The 19,397-nt window shown below is 48.3% G+C and overlaps 1 protein-coding gene across 7 annotated transcripts in view; it reads right to left on the reverse strand.

Moving 5' to 3' along the window:
- Positions 1–19,397, reverse strand: part of ZMYND8 (zinc finger MYND-type containing 8) — a 143,659-nt gene that overhangs the window by 122,887 nt on the left and 1,375 nt on the right. For 6 of the 7 annotated variants that reach the window (XM_021718344.1, XM_021718348.1, XM_021718347.1 and 3 more), the window contains one exon: positions 10,913–10,983. In XM_021718344.1, coding sequence (XP_021574019.1) covers positions 10,913–10,983 — 71 coding nt within the window. Of the gene's footprint in view, positions 1–10,912; positions 12,783–19,397 lie in introns of those variants that run through there. The other variant, XM_008069557.2, reaches the window with a different exon arrangement.

A 19,397-nucleotide genomic window follows, 5' to 3' on the forward strand; every position in this document is an offset into this window, starting at 1 on the left:
CAAAAAAAAAAAAAAAAAAAATACAAGAGTGGTGACGTGCACCTGTAGTCCCAGCTACTCAGAAGACTGACTCAGAAAGACAGCTTGAGCCCAGGAGTAAGAGACTGGGGTGAACCATGATTGTGCCACTATACTCCAGCCTGGGCGATGGAGTGAGATTTCAACTGAAAAATAAAATAAAATATATTTAAAAATTAGCCAGACATGGTGGCGTGTCCCTGTAATTCCAGCTACTTGGAAGGCTGAGGCAGAAGGATCACCTGAGCCCAGCAGGTCGAGGCTGCAGTGGCCATGAGTGAGTCACTGCCCTCCAGCCTGGGTGACAGAGTGAAACTCCAACTCAGAAAAAAAGAAAGAAAGAGAGAAAGATAAAAGAAAGAAAGGAATGGAGGGAGGGAGAGAGAGAGAAAGGAAGGAAGGAATTCAGAAGGGCAAAGAAAAGAAAAAGGATCCACCACGAATGGAGAAAGATGATGTAATTATACCTAAAATTTCCAGGTAAATAAAAAGTGCTAGGACCTCTAAAAGCCCTCAGACCTGGTACATTTATTCTGCTGCAGCCATTTAGGGAAGGAAAAAGAAGAGATGACTCTTAAACTAAGCTTGGAAATGGCCGTTCTTAGATCAGTCTTCCAAAATAAAACAACAAGTCACATAAACATGGAACGTGGGTCAGGCTTCACGTGGGGCACACGCAAGGCTTCCGCAAGGGAACCACAAAGCTCCACATACAGATGCTGGTGACAGGAGTCCACGCACACATGCACCGTGGAGATGTCGCTGGCCAGGGAAGGTAGACGATTTCTCATTTGCAAAACCATCATTAGACAGCTTCTGATTCTGGGATATTTCAGACCTTGTTAGGAGAGGAACAATCTGGTAGTCATCTAACTCACAAATAAATTCCTTCCACTGCACGGAACGTGGATGGCACTTCCTAGGCTGTCAGAGATGCAGAGAAGCCAAAATAGAGTTAAAAATACGGATGCTCATTTTTTGAAAGAAAAACTCTCAGCACTTCTGCACTGCGCTGTGATTTAAAAGTGTTTATGGTTATATTTTCCTTAAAGAGTTTCCTTGAAAAATGACAGAAGGTCTCTATCGTGCAGTCGTCCTCATAAACAATCCCTTTGTGAAAGTCTTAATTTACATACAACAGTGAGAACAAGGAGCCTGCACTAATTAAGGTCTGAGGCTGGTTAGCAAATTGCTATAATTGTATACTCTCTAGCATCCTGTCTCTGAAAACATATCCATACCCAGGCAGATCTCAGCAAGAATGATACTGTTCAAGATTTTAATATCTCGGGCTTCCGCTGCATCTGTGCCTGTTTCCAAGTCGCTCGTTCCCTTGTGCCGGTGACACTACACAGACAATTTTTTAAAATGGTTTCAGCTTTGACAGCCTGGCATCCAAGCACCACAATCATCATCACAAAACGCACACATGGCAGGATCAAGAGAGATACGGGCAGCCCCAACAGGGGAGCCTTCATACGGAGATGTGCGCTCAATTCAAGGGGTCCATCATTTCTCCTGCTCCCTCCCCCCAGGGTCTTCCAGGGGCCTGTTCTAACTCGCGTATGGTGTGGCCAGATCATGCAATAAACTGTGCCGTGACCGGTTCTCATGCAGAGGATGCAAAGTGACAGCCCTCGATTGCATCTGACCTGGAAAGGTGCTCTGTGGATTCATGAGCAGGCTTGGAGAAACCAGTCTGTCTGCACAGATCCCATTTCCAAATCTGGTAGCTTCATGGAAAAAACATCCCAGTCGGCAGTGCCATGTTCCTGCTGGTCAGTGATCGATGGAGGGACGCTTCCTGCTTTGGCACACTGTGTTATTCACCAAAGCCCCCAGCCTCCCAGACGCCAGCTACAGTCACTGATCCCTTCAGACATCTGTACTCAGGGCACAGCAGGTGGGTAAACCCAAAGGTTTACAACCCAAAGACAAAGCCTGACCCCAGCTCCATCTCCACTTGGCCACTTCATTCATACTCCCTCTGAGTCTCAGTTTCCTTAACTGTAAAATAGGAATAACAACACACCTACATCCTAAATCTGTAATCCCAGCCCTGTGGGAGGCCGAGGTGAGGGGATTGCCTGAGATCAACGGGTTCAAGAACAGCCTGGGCAACTTGGGCGAGATTTTTGTCTCTACAATTAATTTTTTAAAAAAATTAGCCGGGCTCGGTGGCTCAGCCTGTAATCCCACACCTTTGGGAGGCTGAGGTGAGTGGATTGCCTGAGCCCGCGGGTTCGAGACCCGCCTGGGCAGCGAGACCTTATCTCTACAATAAAATAAAAAAATCAGCCGGGCGTGGTAGCGCATGCCTGTAATTCCGGCTACTGGGAAGGCTAAGGCGGAAGGATTGCCGGGGCCCAGCAGGCGAGGCTGCGGTGGCTGGGAGCGGCCACTGCACTCTAGTCTGGGTGACCGAGTGAGACTCCAACTCAAAAAAAAACAAAAACCACACCTACATCACGGCATTATTTGAGAATCAAGTGAAGTGATTTGCATATAATACCTAGCACCCAGTAAGCACTCACAAAATTTCAGCAACACAAACACACCTGGCATGTGGATGGCACTTCCAATTTATGTTTGAGCATCTTTGGGGGATCATTACCCTTGGACAGAAATGTCAACCTGACATCTAGAAAGCTCGAAAGCTCTGTCTTCCGAGAACTAAAATGCTCCAGTAAATGCCAAGCCTGGCATGATGGCAATGACTGACTTGAGAATCACTCAGTTAAATAAGTGAGTACGTGTCAGGGGAGAGGAGTGTACGAATGGAATTCAGTTAGGAAACCCAGAAGGTTGTATGGACTAAAGGTAGGCGTGGGATTAAAGAATCCTACGCCAATTATGGTCAGAGTTTCAAAGTGTTGCAGGTATAGAACAGCTCGGGGCCTGTTTTCTACCTGCAAGTAAAGAATCAAGTTGCCAGGTTCCCGAGATTCCTGCAGGGCCACAGCTCTCCTTTTGAGAAATTACCTCTTTCCCAGCAGGGCGGCACTGGTGGGTCCAGGTGTCCAGACACCAGCCCCTCTGGCCAAGGGGCAGAGACATCATACAGACTCTGCCCTACTGTTCCTGGGGGCACCATGGGCTCCAGAGCAGCCCAGACCCCCAGCCTTCCCACCAACACCGCCAGCCAAGGGACTGTCCTCAGCCCATCCCCTTCCTGCTCAGAACCAAAGAACCCTGACCATGATGCCATGCAGGGACTGGAGCACTGAATTTCCCAAGCCACAGGACATGAGGGCTAGAGGAATAAACATGTGTTCACTGAGCCTGGATCACTCCACCGTGGATGCTAAGATCATCAGGCCAGCATGAGGGCTAAGTCTCCAACCCAGTCAGCCTTTAAACCATGACATCTTGGCCACGCAGAATTAGCTCTGGAAACCTTAGCAACCCTGGATCTTAATTCTTGGCATTTGCATATTAACTTGAGTGGCTCCTGCGGGAAGGTGCCCTTGAAACAGAAGCAGCCACCAAGGTCACTCTCTCTGGAAGACAGGAGGTCAGATCGACACAAGGACAGCTGCCCAAGGGAGTCCTTGGGAAAAGAGGAAGGTCTCCCTCGAAGCCAGGTGACCCCTTCTCCTCACTGACTCCTCAGTGAAGCAAGGGCTCCCAAGCACCTGAGAAAGCCAATCCAAACAGCCATAGAGCAGACACTTCTAATGCGGAGACCAGTGGGACAGGAAGCTGGGGTGCCGTATAAAGCATCAAGTTCTGGGTCCAATGTGATCCCGAGCCTGCCAGACAGGCAATCCAGCTCGACTCTTCACTGTGCCCTGCTGAGCAGAGGCTCTGTCCGGGCACGGTTTCATCAACTACCTAGATGCCATAATTGAGTGAAACACCAGAACACAGGGAAGGGCTGAGGTTGGACGGCTGGACCCACCAACGCTGCTGTCCATGACAAAGAGAGAATTCCTCAGAGCAGTTCACACCACCTGACAGCCTATTCGTAAAAGATCTCGGGCTCTCTCCAAACTGATTCCAATCACAGTTAATGTCTGAGCACTCACCATGTCCTAGGCTCTGTTCTGAGCAGTCTGTATGTGTGAGCAAATTTCATATTAAACATAACTTTCTATCTTTATCATCCCCATTTACAAGGGGGAGCTCAGCCGCAAAGAATAACTCAGCTAGACAGGGGGCAAGCCAGAATCAAGGCGTCTGGATCTAAAAACCAGGGTGTGTGTGTGTGTGTTTGTTTATGAGTTGGAGTCTCACTCTGTCACCCAGGTTGGAGAGCAGAGGCATACTCATGGTCACCCCAGCATCCACCTGCTGGGCTCTTGCAATCCTTCCACCTCAGCCTTCCAAGTAGCCAGAACTATAGGCGCATGCTACCATTCCCAGCTAATTTTTTTTTTTTTATTGTAGAGATAAGGTCTCACCAAGTTGCCCAGGCTGGTCTCGAACCCACGGGCTCAGGCAATCCACTCACCTCAGCCTCCCAAAGTGTTGGAATTATAGGCTGAGCCACCGAGCCCAGCCTGTTTGTTTATAAAGACGAGGTGTCATATGTTGCCCAGTCTGGTCTCAAGCAATCCTCCCTCCTTGGTCTCCCAAAGTGCTGGGATGACAGGCATGAGTCAAAACCCGGTATTTTAAACCTCTCTGCCACCTTGCCTCTCGAATAGAAGGAAAGGATGGGCATGATGACCTAGGACCGCCAGTCGGAGCCTGCCAGCTGGGCACACCCATAGTTCCAGCTACTCTGGAGGTTGAGGCAGGAGGAATGCTTGAACCCAGGAGTCTGGAATGTAGTGTGTTATGATCACACCCATGAATAGACACTCCACTTCAGCCTGGGCAACATAGGAAGACCCATCTATATTAAAAGAGGAGGAGGGGGAGGAGCTGCATTCCAGGAGAACAACAAACAAATAAAAAGTATAAGGTCAGGACAGGGCTATGAACAAAATCAGAGTGATCAAAGAACCCTCTGGATGCTGGAAATGGTCAATTATCTAGATCCAGGTCATGGCCCCATGAGTACATGCCTGTGTTAAAGTTCATCAAGTTGCACACTGAAGACCAGGTTTAAAATGTACCAGAAAACACTTAGCAAATGACAGCGGGAGCCAGCCGCCTCCCCGTTAGAGTAGGAGGTTCCAAATGAACAAGGGAGAAGGCCAGAATGACACACACAGTCACGGGGAAGAGTTGGAGATGGTGGATGAACTCATGTTTAATAGACACAAACAGATACATGCAGAGATATTTGCAGATATGTGGATAGACACTGGTCTATACGTTTTATGTTTCCTTGCTCTGTCAACTGTGAAAACCTGGACGCAAAGACGCCCCAATAGCAATGAGCACACCTAGAGCACAGATCTTGGCTTCTAACACCACTCTCCAATAAAAGAAACTAGGGTCCTTGCAGAAATGGTTAATTCTAGAACTGAGGCAGGACACATATGAGATGAGCCTGGAGCATCTTACCGTGGCAGAAAATAAGAAAGCGCTTAATAAATAAAAACTCTACAGCAATGGGTCTCTCAGGGAGACATAAGAACCAGCAGAAAGTGCCCCAACCTGCCAAGGCTGGAACCATTTAAGTAACAAGATAAATAAATAGGCTGGGTTGCCTGAGCCCACTGGTTTGAGACCCACCTGGGCAATTTGGCGAGACCTCATCTCTACAATAAATCAAAAATCAGCCGGGCGTGGTAGCACGCGCCTGTAGTTCCAGCTACTTGGAAAGCTGAGGCAGAAGGATCGCCAGCACCCAGCAGGTGAGGCTGCGGTGGCCAGGAGCGGCCACTGCACTCCAGTCTGGGTGACAGAGTGAGACTCCAACTCAAAAAAAAAAAAAAAAAAAAATAGGCCAGGCATGGTGGCTCACATCGTCATCCCAGCACTTTGGAAGGCCACAGAGGAAGAACTGCTTGAGCCCAGGAGTTCTGCCGAGTGCCTGACGAGTACCCCTCCGAACTGTCAAGCTCATCAAAAAATAAGGAGCCAGGCACAGTGGCTCATGCCTGTAATCCCGGCACTTTGGGACACAGAGGCAGGAGGACTGCCTGAGCTCAGAGATTCGAGATCAGCCTGGACAACTTGGCAAGACCTGATCTCTGCAAAACAAAATTAGCCGGGCGTGGTGGCATGTGCCTGTAGTTCCAACTATTTGGAAGGCTGAGGCGGAAGGACAGCCGGAGCCCAGCAGGTCTAGGCTGTGGTGGCCATGAGCGTGCCACTGCACTCCAGCCTGGGCGACACAGTGAGACTCCGACTCAAAAAACAAAGCAAGCCAGGCTCGGTGGCTCAGCCTGTAATCCCACGCCTTTGGGAGGCTGAGGTGAATGGATTGCCTGAGCCTGCGGGTTCGAGACCCGCCTGGGCAGCAAGACCTCATCTCTACAATAAATCAAAAAATCAGCCGGGTGTGGTAGCGCATGCCTGTAATTCCAGCTACTTGGAAGGCTGAGGTGGAAGGATCACCCGAGCCCAGCAGGTCGAGGCTGTGGTGGCTGGGAGCGGCCATTGCACTCCAGTCTGGGTGACAGAGTGAGACTCCAATTCAAAAAAAAAAACAAAAAAAACAAAGCAAAACAAAAAAACAATGGGGGAACCATGTGTGTGCAGCCAGGGGCTACCATAGGAACTCCCAGTCAAACCTTTCTGGATTGTAAAACTACTCTAAGATTAGGCCGGGTGTAGTAGCTCTCCAGGTGCTGGTAATCCCAGCACTGCGGGATGCTGAGGTGGGAGGATCGCCTGAGGCCGGGCATTCAAGAGCAGACTGGGCAACACAGCAAGACCCCTGTATTATAAAAATGTAAACAGGTCAGACCCCTGTACTATAAAAATGTAAACAGGCCAGGCACAGTGGCTCAAGGGTTATCTCAGCACTTTGGGAGGCCAAGGTGAGAGGATTGCTTGAGCCCACAGTTCGAGAACTTGGCGAGACCTCATCTGTACAATAAAATAAAAAATTAGATGGGCGTGGTAGCATGTGCCAGTAGTTTCAGCTACTTGGAAGATTGAGGTGGAAGGATCACCTGAGCCCAGTGGGTCGATGCTAAGGTGGCCGTGAGTGTGCCACTGCACCCCAGCCTGGGTGACAGAGTAAGACTCCAACTCAAAAAGAATATGTAAACAAAAAAATTAACTACTCTAAAATTAAAAAGTTCATTTAAAAACACATAATAAGCCAGACTCAGTGGCTCAGCCTGTAATCCCACCACTTTGGGTGGCCAAGGCGAGTGGACTGCCTGAGCCTGCGGGTTCGAGACCAGCCCCAGCAATTTGGCAAGACCTCATCTCAACAACAAATCAAAAAACTACCCAGGCATGGTAGCACACACCTATAGCTCCAGGTACTTGGAGGATGAGGCGGAAGGACCACCGGAGTCCAGCAAGTCGACACTGCACTCCAGCCTAGGCAACAGAGTAAGACTCCAACTCAAAAAAAAAAAAAACAAAAAACACACACAATAGAAAATGATGGGCCGGGCTCAGTGGCTCAGCCTGTAATCCCAGCACTTTGGGAGGCCGAGGTGAGTGAAGTGCCTGAGCCCGCGGGTTCGAGACCCGCCTGGGCAACTTGACGAGACCTCATGTCTACAATAAATCAAAAATGAGCCGGGCATGGTAGCGCGCGCCTGTAACCCCGGCTCCTCGGAAGGCTGAGGCGGAAGGATCGCCGGAGCCCAGCAGGTCGAGGCTGCGGTGGCCGGGAGCGGCCACTGCACTCCAGTCTGGGTGACAGAATGAGACTCCAACTCAAAAAAAGAAAATGATGAAATGACTCCTTCAGACTAGTTGGCCACCTAGTCCTCTCTGAGAAGAGAACACCTGAGGTGGCCTGAGCAATGAGGAAAAGAAACAGGCAGTGAGACCTGCAAGTTCCCGGCAGACCACACACAGGGACTCCAAGGTGGCCAGGCAGGGAAAGGAGGCCGTGTGGCTGGGGGGGTCAGGGAGAAACAGCACAAAGTGAAGAGGACATCCCAAGGGGCAGGGGGGTAAGTGGAGGCGGACGGGGCTGGCCAGGCAGGCAGGTCACATGACTTCTGACTGAGCTGAAGGTGCTGAAAGGTCACTGGGACAGAATCAGCTCCACTTTTGAGTCAGGCTGGAACACAGTGGCATGGTCACAGCCCACTGCAACCTTGACCTCCAAGGTTCAGGCCATCCTCCCACCTCAGCCTGCCAAGTAGCTGAGACTACAGGTGCACGCCACCACATCCGGATAATTTTTTAATTCTTTTATGGAGACAAGGTCTCACTGTGTTGCTGGATCTCAAACTCCTGGGCTCAAGTCATTTTCTCACCTCGGCCTCCCAGAGTGCTGGATTACAGGCATGAGCCACCATCCCCAGCCCAGCTCCATGTTTTTTAACATCTTCCTGGCTGTTGTGAGGAGGACAGGAGGAGGATGGATGAAAGGGACAGTGGTTACCCCAGAGTGGTCGTGTTTCAGAAAGCCCAGAGTCACCTGGTGTGGGGCTAGGAGCACCCAGAGGACATGGAAGAGGAGAAGGTATGTGTTCCTGGTTACAGGAGAAAAGGGTCCCCACATGCAGATGGGGGCCTGTGCAGGGCAGGCATCCAGTCCTGACGACCCCAGACTCTGATCCTCTTGTAAGTCTCAGGCACGGGGCTCTGTCCAGGCATATCCAGAAAGGAAGCGGATCCTTGGAAGCAGAGTCTCAGTTCCATCCTGCTCTGCCACTCCCTACCCATAAGACATGGCCACTGCCGAGTGCAGTGGCTCCGCCTGTAATCCCAGCACTGTGGGAGGCGGAGGCGAGAGGATTGCCTGAGCCCACAGGTTCAAAACCAGCCTGGACAACTTGGTGAGACCTCGTCTCCACAATAAATCAAAAATTAGCTGAAGCTGGGCTCGGTGGCTCAGCCTGTAATCCCGCGCCATTGGGAGGCTGAGGTGAGTGGATTGCCTGAGCCCACAGGTTCGAGACCCGCCTGGGCAGCGAGACCTCATCTCTACAATAAATCAAACAATCAGCCAGGCATGGTAGCGCATACCTGTAATTCCGGCTACTCGGAAGGCTGAGGCGGAAGGATAGCCGGAGCCCAGCAGGTCGAGGCTGTGGTGGCCAGGAGCGGCCACTGCACTCCAGTCTGGGCGACAGAGTGAGACTCCAACTCAAAAAAAAAAAAAAATTAGCTGAGTGTGGTGGCGCACGCCTCTGGTTCAGCTACTTGGAAGGCTGAGGTGGAAGGATCGCCTGAATCCAGCAGGTCAAGGCTGAGGTGGCAATGGGCATGCCACTGCACTCCAGCCTGGGCAACAGAGTGAGATTCTAACTCAAAAAAAAAAAAAAAAAGACATGACCATCTGCAGCCTCAGTTTCCTCATCTGCAGAGTGGGAAGCACATGCCCCACCCCCCATCCCTGTCTCATAAGGGAACCAGAGGAGTTCAACAAGAGAAAGTTCCTGGTGTGAGAAAAACCCAAGGAAAGCAGAAACCGTAGGTACAATCTAATCCAACCCCTCCATTTCACAGATATGAAAACAGAGGAACAGAGACATCATGTCTAAGTCTCCTCAGGGAAGCAAGCGGCAGAACAGGGATGAGCCCCGCCCCTCCCAGTCCTGCTCTCAGGGTTTTCTCTCCACTCTGTGAACGTGACCACAGCAAGGGAGCTGGGAAGAGGCCACATGGCACATGCTCACTCATCCCCATAATGGATGGTCTCAAAACCCTGTGACAAGGCACCCTCCTTGCTCTGAGTCCCCGTTGACCTCTTCCAGGACCATGATGAGAGGCAGCGGTCCTTGGCCTCAGCCCAGTCCAAGCCTCTGCCCACTGCCCCCTGGCACAGACCACCCACAGCCACCTGGCCTTCTCACCTGAAGTGCCCCCCCAACCCTTCCAGAGATTAGCAGCCAGCGCCACTGCCAAGATGCCAGCCCCAACTACCTGACCCCCAGTTTGCCCAAAATGCCATGCTGTCTTGCCAAAATCCTCCAAACGCATTTTGTTTTGGATGCCTCAAGGGAGTGACTTTTTGTGACATTCTCTAACTAGACGGCAATCTCCTTCCCGTGAGGTCTGCAGAAAACCCCTCTCCAGCCTCTTCCTCCTTCTCCATAAGCCCCAGCACGGGGCGGGGTGCTTGGAGCAGGCACTCAGTGACTCGTCAAAGGAATAAAAACACCTTGATACAACCACTACGTTTGGAGATGAGCCTTTTCATCAACCGAAGATAAGGAAAATACTCCGGGAGCTCATTTTTAAAAGCACCCGATGGCAAAAGTCAATCACTGCTTCCTTTGGGGAGGCCTCATAAAACCTCTCACCCACACCACATGGATAGTACCAGGACCCTCAAGTAGAAGATAGTGAGGCATCTACACAGGCTTCTGAACGTAAAAAGAAACCATGCCTGCCCTCATCTGCCACATTTTGAACTAAACACAAATACTGGTCCCAGCCTTCCAGAAAGCCCTCATTTTCTTTTATCTCTAACCCAAGACCACCATTTCCCAATGAAGTGGGCCCACCTCGTCCCACTTCTCCATCCCAAAGAGGCCTGTGGTTAAAATCAGAATCCGAGCAGCAGCTGAAGACGCTGGTGGCTTCCAGAACATGCTTTAAATTCTAACTCCTGAAAGTCACCCCACAGAGAGGTAGCCAGCCGCCCTCCATCATGACACACGGGTAAAATTTACAGTCAGGACGATTCCCGGCAAGTCGGTCCACCCACACAGACATGCCTGGGAGAGGAAATCAGGAGGAAGCCATTCCTCCATAAATTAGGCTCCTCCATCGAAGGTCTCGCATCTCAAAATCTGACGAAAGTCCCAATGCCGGTTCAGAAAGCCACACTTCACTGCCCAAGGACAACAACAAGGAATTCCAATTTCCTCCTTCGCTCCAGAACAGAGAAGACGACGTTTGTACTCACCTTTGGAGCGAGTAGAGATGTCCATGCCCTCTACCACCTCCTGTTCTGTTTTTATTTCCTCTTCAGCCAAGCTGAAACAGAGCAAATTATGTTCATGTTTAGGTGGGCTGAGAACTTGCCTCCTGGGGGCAGCTACTGAAAAGTTCTGGCAACAAACCCACCTTTTAAGACATTCCCCCATCCTTATCCAGGGCAGGGGAAAGACCCACACCTGGTTTCAACAAAGTGTCAGCACGCCTGAAGGAGTCTTTTAAAACACTGTTCTTTTTTTTTTTTAAAGTCAAATTGCTATTCCAGTTGTCATGCTATTGGGGGATGCAAAGCTTTTTTTTTTTTTTTTTTTTTTAGATACACAATTACAATCTATCCCTGTAGGCCAATGAGAACCCAGCCTTCAAATAAACAGTTTCTCATTGTTAACACCGGGTTCAAAGGCAGGCCGGTTGGAGGTGTTTTGCAGGGTACCCAGAGTTCTGATCTCTGGATTCTTCAGGGCAAAGAGTATGTCTCAGACTTCCCTCTGAATCTTATAATTTCCCGATGAGGCAGGAATATGAAAAAAAGACACAAGTTAAATCACAAAGCAGAAAAATATAACCAGGCTAGACCTGGTCTCAGAACATTCCAACAATGAGCATTTTCCCAGGCTTGGGGTCCCCACACCTCCACCTCCGAATATCTCCTCTACAGGCATGGCTTAATTCTAAGTTGTGGCTAATTAGTCCCTGCCACAAAAGTGGAATGAGGAAGGATTACTTAAAAGACACAAGCTGAGAGTTGAGGGTTAGGGAGAAAAGCAGATGAAGCAGGCCCCTTTGCGGGGAAGGTCTGTCATCCAGAACCTTCTCTCCCTCTCTGCTGGAACATGGGCTGAACAGCAGGCCATTTCAGATCTTCCGCTCCCCACCTCATGGGGAACTCACAAGCCAAACCAAAGGAAGAAATACATTTCTGCTTTTTATAGGTGCCAGTGGTTTGAGGTGCAAGAACTTTCTAAATACTCAGGCTGGCACTGAAGGGATCCTAATCGGAGCCATGACTCTAGACGCAATTCCACCAGGCTGTGGCTTCACAGGAAGATGGGTGCATCACCCATGGGCATGGCTGGAATTTTCCATTTGGAAGACTCAGAGCCAGAACAGGAAGGAGGCTAGGGAACACAGAATGTCCTGTCTGTGTTCCGTGGTCTGGGTCTGGGACGTGGCGAAAGACAAGTTTAAAAAGGCAGTCCCAGGCCTGGAGGCCCAGTGTGAGACAGCGATCTGTTCAAGAGCTCTCTGTCATGGTGGGGAGGAGAGGATTTGGGATGGAAGAGAAACAGAAAGGAAATGACAGCTCAGAATGCAGGTGCAGGGGGTCTTGGACCTAACTCGTCCCCAGCAGAGAGAAGAAAGGTGGGTTTAAATCAGAATATCAGCACACTTAGCAGTCGGACACTGAGCCCCGTTAGCAAATGCATTTACACAGTCACTGTAGAGACAGCCTGTGATACAAGTCACCAAAGAAACAACTGATATGTTGTCACAAATGGTTTTCATCAGGAGAAAGCAGCCTGCTAAATTTAAACACATCACTTATATGCAATAATACCACGGTGATTTATCGAAGGTTTTAGCCCTAACACTTTCTATTCCAACTTAAGAAGAAAATAGTCTCGACTCAGAAACACACGTTGCCTGAAACATGCCCAGGCTGTCCAACTGGATACTGCTGATGGCTCTTGCTTGGGATGACTAGCAAAGCCTTTTAACAAAAAGCCCCAAGCAGCGCTCAGAGATGGGGAGATGGTTCACTTCAAAAGACCAACAGCAACCTTGATCTTTCTAGCAAGGAGAATTCTGTTTCCCTCTCTAGCATAAACTACGTGAAATCCTAAACTTCTCGAAACGAATCCCGTATTTTGAGTGATATAGAGAAAACACTAATGTGGGATCCAGCCGAAATGGACAGAAATATACAGTGGTCAAGGAAACAATTAAACACCCCCCAGCCCCAAAAACCCACTTGAAGGATTTCTGCAGTGATGAAAACATTCAGAGGTATATTGACCACGGAGGAGGGCTGCATTCAGGAGAACAATTATTTTGCTTGTAACAGCCTAGAGGGGCTGAATACTTCAGGCAGGCAGGCAGGCAGGCAGGCATGCTGCTGAAAGGCGAAGAAAATGCAAACTAGTTATGCGGTGGCTGTTTGCTGCTGAGTTTAAGATAATCAATTCTGGAGCAGAGGAGAGAGGAGGGAAAAAAAGTTAAGCTGCTTTATCTTTCCAAGTATTACAAGTGGGTACCATAATCACCTAACTTGAGCAACAGCACCACCAGCTTCAGCCCAGGATTTCGGAACAATTTAAGAAAACCATCTTTTTCACAGATCAGCAAGCCTCCCATTCAAAAGGAACCCGTGCACCCACACGTATATGCAAGCACACGCACACACACACACACACACACACAACTTGTATCTGACTAAAGGAAACTGCAGTGTCTGTGCATTAGGAAAAAAAAAACATTTACAAAAGCAAAGACCAGAATGCAAAATTAGTCATTTTGAACAGCCACATCTAAAGGGACTTCCTTTTTCTATACCACTGATCTCGGTTTTTGTTTTCTTCTTTTTTGGTTCAGTGTTGAGAACTAGTATGTTAGTAGGGGAAAAATAATAATAAACATGAATATTACATCAAAAGTGGTAGTGAGAAAAGATTTGTACCTGTCTGAATGCCTCACAGATCTTGGTCAAATTAGGTTGAGAACTGTTCAGTCATTTGGGGGGGGAAGCAGTCAAATAACAATTATTAAAAAGAAAAGGCAGCCACATCTGGAGAAATTACTTTGAACTTCTGTCATTAACACATTAAAGTCTTAGAAAATGTACAGCTTCTTCCCTTCCATATCTGCTAGCTTCCAGCAACCCTGATGATTTAAACCAAAAACAATGGGACAGCAAGCCCTTGTTTCAAACTGACATTACTTTTTTTTCTTTAAAGATCTGTTGAGGAGACTGGGGCCCACTAAAAGAAAGGGTAAAATTAGCTAAAAACCAGACAAGTCTCTCACCCCCAAAGGAAAATAAACCTCAACTAGTAATATACATTGTATCCTCCATCTCCATCATCATCATCATCACCACCACCACCATCATCACCACCACCACCACCACCATCACCCCCCCACCCCCCCACCACCCCCCCTCCACCACCACCACCTCTTACACTCACATTTACCCAAGTCACTTGCCTGTGGATTTCACAAACTGATACATTTCAGGCAATTCAAAGAAATAACAGCACCTGCAAACACAACCAAGACCATTCCACCCAGTCCCGGCCCAAAAAAGAATAAAAGATCTCTCAACCAAAGCCTCAGCAAGAAAGCCTATGCTTCTTAACCTGCATGCACTGAAAAAAAGAGCAATTAAAAGTTGCAGATGAACTGCTGCACCTCTAGGATGCTTTAAGCCTTCTGGTTATTAATTCTGAGGACTCAGGGCTGGTCCGTAATTCCCAGGAATCTCACCCTCTCAACACTTCCAAAAGAAAGAGAGAGGGGAAAAAAAAGAGAGAAAGCATCTAGTTTTGACAGAAAAATGCCTGGATACACAATACCCAGATATTTCTTTTCCCCAAGTGTCCCTACTATTTGACTTTCCAAAGAAGAACACCTAACCCATCTAGAATATATAACCGACATGCACAAGACTCTGGTTCTACAGAGGAAGATCATCACACAGCAATTCAAGAATCATGCATCATTCGGAAGGACTTTTCCTGGTTTTACTTTCATTCAAAGTACCAACATGGTCCAGGCTGTAAGAAAGATTTAATCCCCCAGGCATTAACATCTTCCTCTTCTAGATTATAAAAGAGTGAACATCAAAATAAAAAACCATGCTTCCCTAAATCTGCAATTAATTTTTTAAGAAATGGGGGGGAGGGAATGGTTAGCAGATCAGCTTTATATAAGCACTCACCTAAAACAGGCAGAGTCATCGGTAGCTAAGCTATTTATGCAGGATTCTTAAAATGGCGTCTGGCAACACTGCCTCATTCCTGTATTGAAGCTAAAATGGTAGCAGTTTTTCAATAGCTGTAGCTCCTGTCTGAGCAGCCCTGCTAGTTTCAAAGCCACCTTCCTAAATATCAGAACTAGGAAAAGCTCAACCAAAGGGCACCAACAACCCCACGTTTAGAAGCTTAAAAAAAATCTGCAGTGACAGGGAGAGTTTGTGAAGTCACAGGTTCCTAAGAAAAAGCCTTCCCTTTCAGATGCTGAGCCCTTCCACATGAGGCTCTGTGATGAGGCCCCCTTGCCCTCGAAGAAGGTGGGTAGAAGGTTAGGAACCGTGCAGCCCCGTGGCACAAACTGCAGACAGACAGGTGTCTGTGCAAACACAAATATGTTCCCAGGGAGCAGGCTGGGGGGAGGGGGTGGGAAGCCTGTTCCCCCTTCTCAGGCTATTAGAAACCAGCCTCGCATCCATACCAGACAGGAGCCAGGCAAAAGGAAAGTGCTTCAAGGACAGGCAGCAGGCATCTGAAAAGCCAAGCTCAAGGGCTGCACCTCAGTCCGAGGCCAAGGTAAAATAAAAAGGCTGTTTGTAAGCCTGAACACGGCCACCCAACAGCCAGCCCTCACCAAGGAAAGACAATCTGAGTCTGCAGAGGAGAAAACACAAGGAAAACATTCCCTTATCCAATGCACAGGATACTCACAAATTAGATTCCTGCCCACCCCCAACGGAGCCCTGAGAAGTAACAATGGGTTTTGCAAAACCTGCTTTCAGAGGCCGAACTCACAGCCTCAGAGTGGATCATGCAACGTACAGGTCTGAGAACTGGCCTCCCAACGCCTCTGGTGCTGGGAGTGGGCAGTTTCAAGGTGACTGCTTTTCAGCTTCAGGGGAGAAAGGCGGGCACAGTGCCCAAGGCTGTGCAAGGGCCAGGACGGCCTAACTGGCCCCACGCCGGCCGATAGGTAGGGGATGGGGGGGCAGCCTGGCAGCGGTGGGAGCTGGCATTGCTGCCGCCTGCTTGTTTGTCTGCAAGGAGGGAGGGGAGGGGAGGAGGGCGACCACAGTCTCAGCAACCTGAAGCCAGAGGTCAATCCTTACTTGTTTTTCATTTTAAGAGCAACATATTAAACATATTCCCTTTTCAAACCTCTGCTGTGGGAGAGGGAAGGCCCCTTTGAATGTATCTTTCTTTTCAGGGTCAACCAGAGGCAAAGCAAGACCCAGGGCTCAGGGGCAGGGCGACAAATGTCTGTTGCCTCTACCACAGGACAGAGAAGGGGAATAAAAGGCAAAAGAAACAAAGAGATCACCCGGCTGAAGTGGTTGGACTTTTTTTAAAAACCCACCTTTGCCTTCGGGGCTTTCTAGGTGACTGTCACCCTGCTTTCTCAAAAGTGTCATCCCCCCTCTCCTATTTAAGACCTGATGGAGTCTCCCAGGGAAATAAAAGGGGGAATGTTTTGTTTAGAAAAGAGGTTGCAAGAAAGAAAGGGAAAAAAGCTATTGTTTTCATCCCTAATTTATAATCCAAGAGGCCCCATTGTTTCTTTCTTTCTGACTCAAATCCTCGAGCTGTTAATTATAAAAAGTAACTGGACTTGGCTCCTACGGGCTAACTATGTTCATGCTCAGCAATTAGAAAAAAACTCTGTAGAAAGTTTACTGAGTGATTATATATAATTAATTCCTAGTTACAGACTGAACACTGACCATTTTCTGGAGCTAATAAAAGCAGTTACTTCCCCTCCCCCACGAGAATGCCACTTAATTTCCCAAAGCAGAAAGTGAATCCATCCTGGAGGGTCTTGAAGGAAGAGGGAAAAAAAAAAGGAGGGGAATCAAAAGCCCCAGTGTGTCTGTGTTTGTTCCTTGCAGCTGTGCATCCTCTTTGGGGACTGAGGAGGCAAGAGGAAAAACGCAAACAGCCCAGCACTCTGCTCCTCCCTCTGCAAATGACAAAACGTGGCAGGGAGACCATTCTACCTTGAGGAGAAAAAGGAAGACGGGGAGGGGGGGAAATGCCCTAGGAATGGAATGCAGGAGACTCTTCTGCAGGGCGGATCTGCTTTTCCTAAAAGGAACAAAGATGGTAGAAATTTCCAGAAGGCCCATTCTCAGCCCGGCCACCGCAATTGTCAATCTTTAACCTTTCCTTCAAGTCTATTGGCTCGAAAGCCACAGTGCGGGAGCCCCATTGGGCTGCTCTGAGCCAGCACTGCTGTCCCTTCCTGGCCCTGCTGCAATGCAGGAGTTTTTTGTTTTTTTTTCACCTTTAGTGAAACTGGAAAATAATGCTACTTTGAAAGCAATTAACTTTTTACAGACCCATGCTTGGTGGGAGCCACGCTACCAGAGGGAAAGTGGCCAGTGTGGTCCAGTGCTGGGAACTCGCCGGGGCTGCACATTTGAAAGCAGATCTGGTCTCTCCAAACCTGTGGGAGCCATTTTCGTGCAAGCTTTCAGAGGACAAATGCCTCGCCCTGAAGTTCCCTTCCAGCCCAACAAGCACAGTATTATGCAGACAGACGTTGAGGGCAGCAAAAAGGAGTCTTGTGATTAGATACTGCTAGGGAGGCCACAAGAACCTCAATATGTAATTTCCATCCACAGCAAGGAGATAAGAACAAAGAAAAGAGCTGAGTGTCTGAACTTACTTGTGTGGGGCAGTGGCCTGTTCAGTTTTAAGACTGTAACATCATTAACTGTCTGCGCTTTTCCTCTGAGAAGCTGGCCTGGTCTTACACAGACTTTGCTCAACTTAGAACCAGGTACATTTCTCCTGATTAAATGAGCCTTTTTCCAACGGGCGACAAAAGGTGAGGTGCTGGACACTCATTTACAAGAAAAAAAGATTACTGACTCCATAAAGCTGGCATAACTCAGCAGTCGAATGTATTTCCAGTATTCACAGTCATGCCAGGTTGGTCTCCAAGCTGGACACTTTTGTAGTGAACTTCTAGAGAAATTCTGAGGGTAATGTTAAACGGGAGACTACTTTTTCCACTTTTAAATTCCAGCTGCAGCCTTAGGACATCAGGAGAAATATGAAAAGTGAGAAATCATACATAAGACTCCCGAGCATACAGATGTGTGGGTCAGGCTTGGAAAAAGGCCAAATCTGTTGGTCAGGGAGTCCTGAATCAAACCCAGTTTGATGGTAAATGACATTTTGCACCATGTATACACATCCTAAAACATAAGTACTGACACCAACCCCCCCACACACACTCACACACCCCACCACCACCACCACCACCACCAGCTCCTGCCCCGCCAAGGTTCTTAGACTCTGTCTCTCTAAGAACAAGCAGTTTCATTACATTTCACAAACACATCACCTACCCACAGTTCTAATATCCAAACAAACCCCATTAAAGGTCTAGAGAAAAGTCACAAATGAACTGAACATTTCACCCCTGGCTAAGGGCAAACAGGAAGTGTAATCTTCAATCCTAGCTGCAGGTTATCAGGAAAAACAGTGGATTCAAACAGTCCCTAAAATCAAGACACTCTTTAAAAAGCCCTTATTTTGTTCAGGCTAACAAAGCCCCCAACTGCTGGAACCAAGACTCCCTCTTACAAACAGACCCCAAATGTTCGCAAAACTCTTCATACATGGTCACAGAGGAAATGGATTGCTTTACTTACCCAACAAATGTTCAAACAACCGTCTCATTTTTCCACAGTTAGGAAGAGAGAACAGGCTGGCAGATTTGGGACTTGATCAAAAAGGAAATTTTTTTAAACAGTTACATGGTATTAAAAACACACAACAACAACAACACAACCCAACAACTGAATATGGAATGCTGTCATGAACCACAGACATGATTTTATTTCCTCTACACTGTATCACACAGAACAGAGGATACAGTATTTTTTTTAAATGGACAGAAAGATGAAAAGAAGGATAAAAGATAGCATTAGTTCATTGAAAATCATGCAAGAGTAGAAAGCTAAGCGAGTCAAAGAGTTCTAAGATTTTTTTTTTTTGCAGGATGTTGTCCAAGATCTTCCCCCCACCCCCCAATCCCCATCCCTACTCCAAAAACTTCCTCCAAAGCCTAGAAAACACTTTCAGAAACAGTTGCTGGCTGTAGGCTGGCTTGCAGAAGAACACTCTGTATCAACCTAAGTCAGAAAACAGGCTGAACAATGTCGTTTCAAGTGAAACAGCTCTGTAGGATGAGAAAAGACCTTGTCCACACACCACCACCCACCTAGGCCCCAGGAGTTGGGAGCTCTCCTTAGCACTGCTCTGCTGAGGGCTGGGTTCTTCTGCAAACACACACTCCTCTCTTGTCAGAACTTCTCCAGCTTTCCCAGAACCTCCTTGGAGAGGCAGATATGTCTGCTCTGCTGTCTGCCATGAGCCCTCCTTGGGAGAGAGGAGCCTGCCTGCTTACCTTCCATTTCCTTCCCCCAGCAGGCATGTGGCACAAGAGAAGACAATAGTGCAGGGGGTGGGGAGGGA

The sequence above is a fragment of the Carlito syrichta genome, unplaced genomic scaffold, assembly GCF_000164805.1.
Source record: "Carlito syrichta isolate Samal-C Ts95f unplaced genomic scaffold, Tarsius_syrichta-2.0.1 Scaffold312118, whole genome shotgun sequence".
Taxonomy (NCBI): domain Eukaryota; kingdom Metazoa; phylum Chordata; class Mammalia; order Primates; family Tarsiidae; genus Carlito; species Carlito syrichta.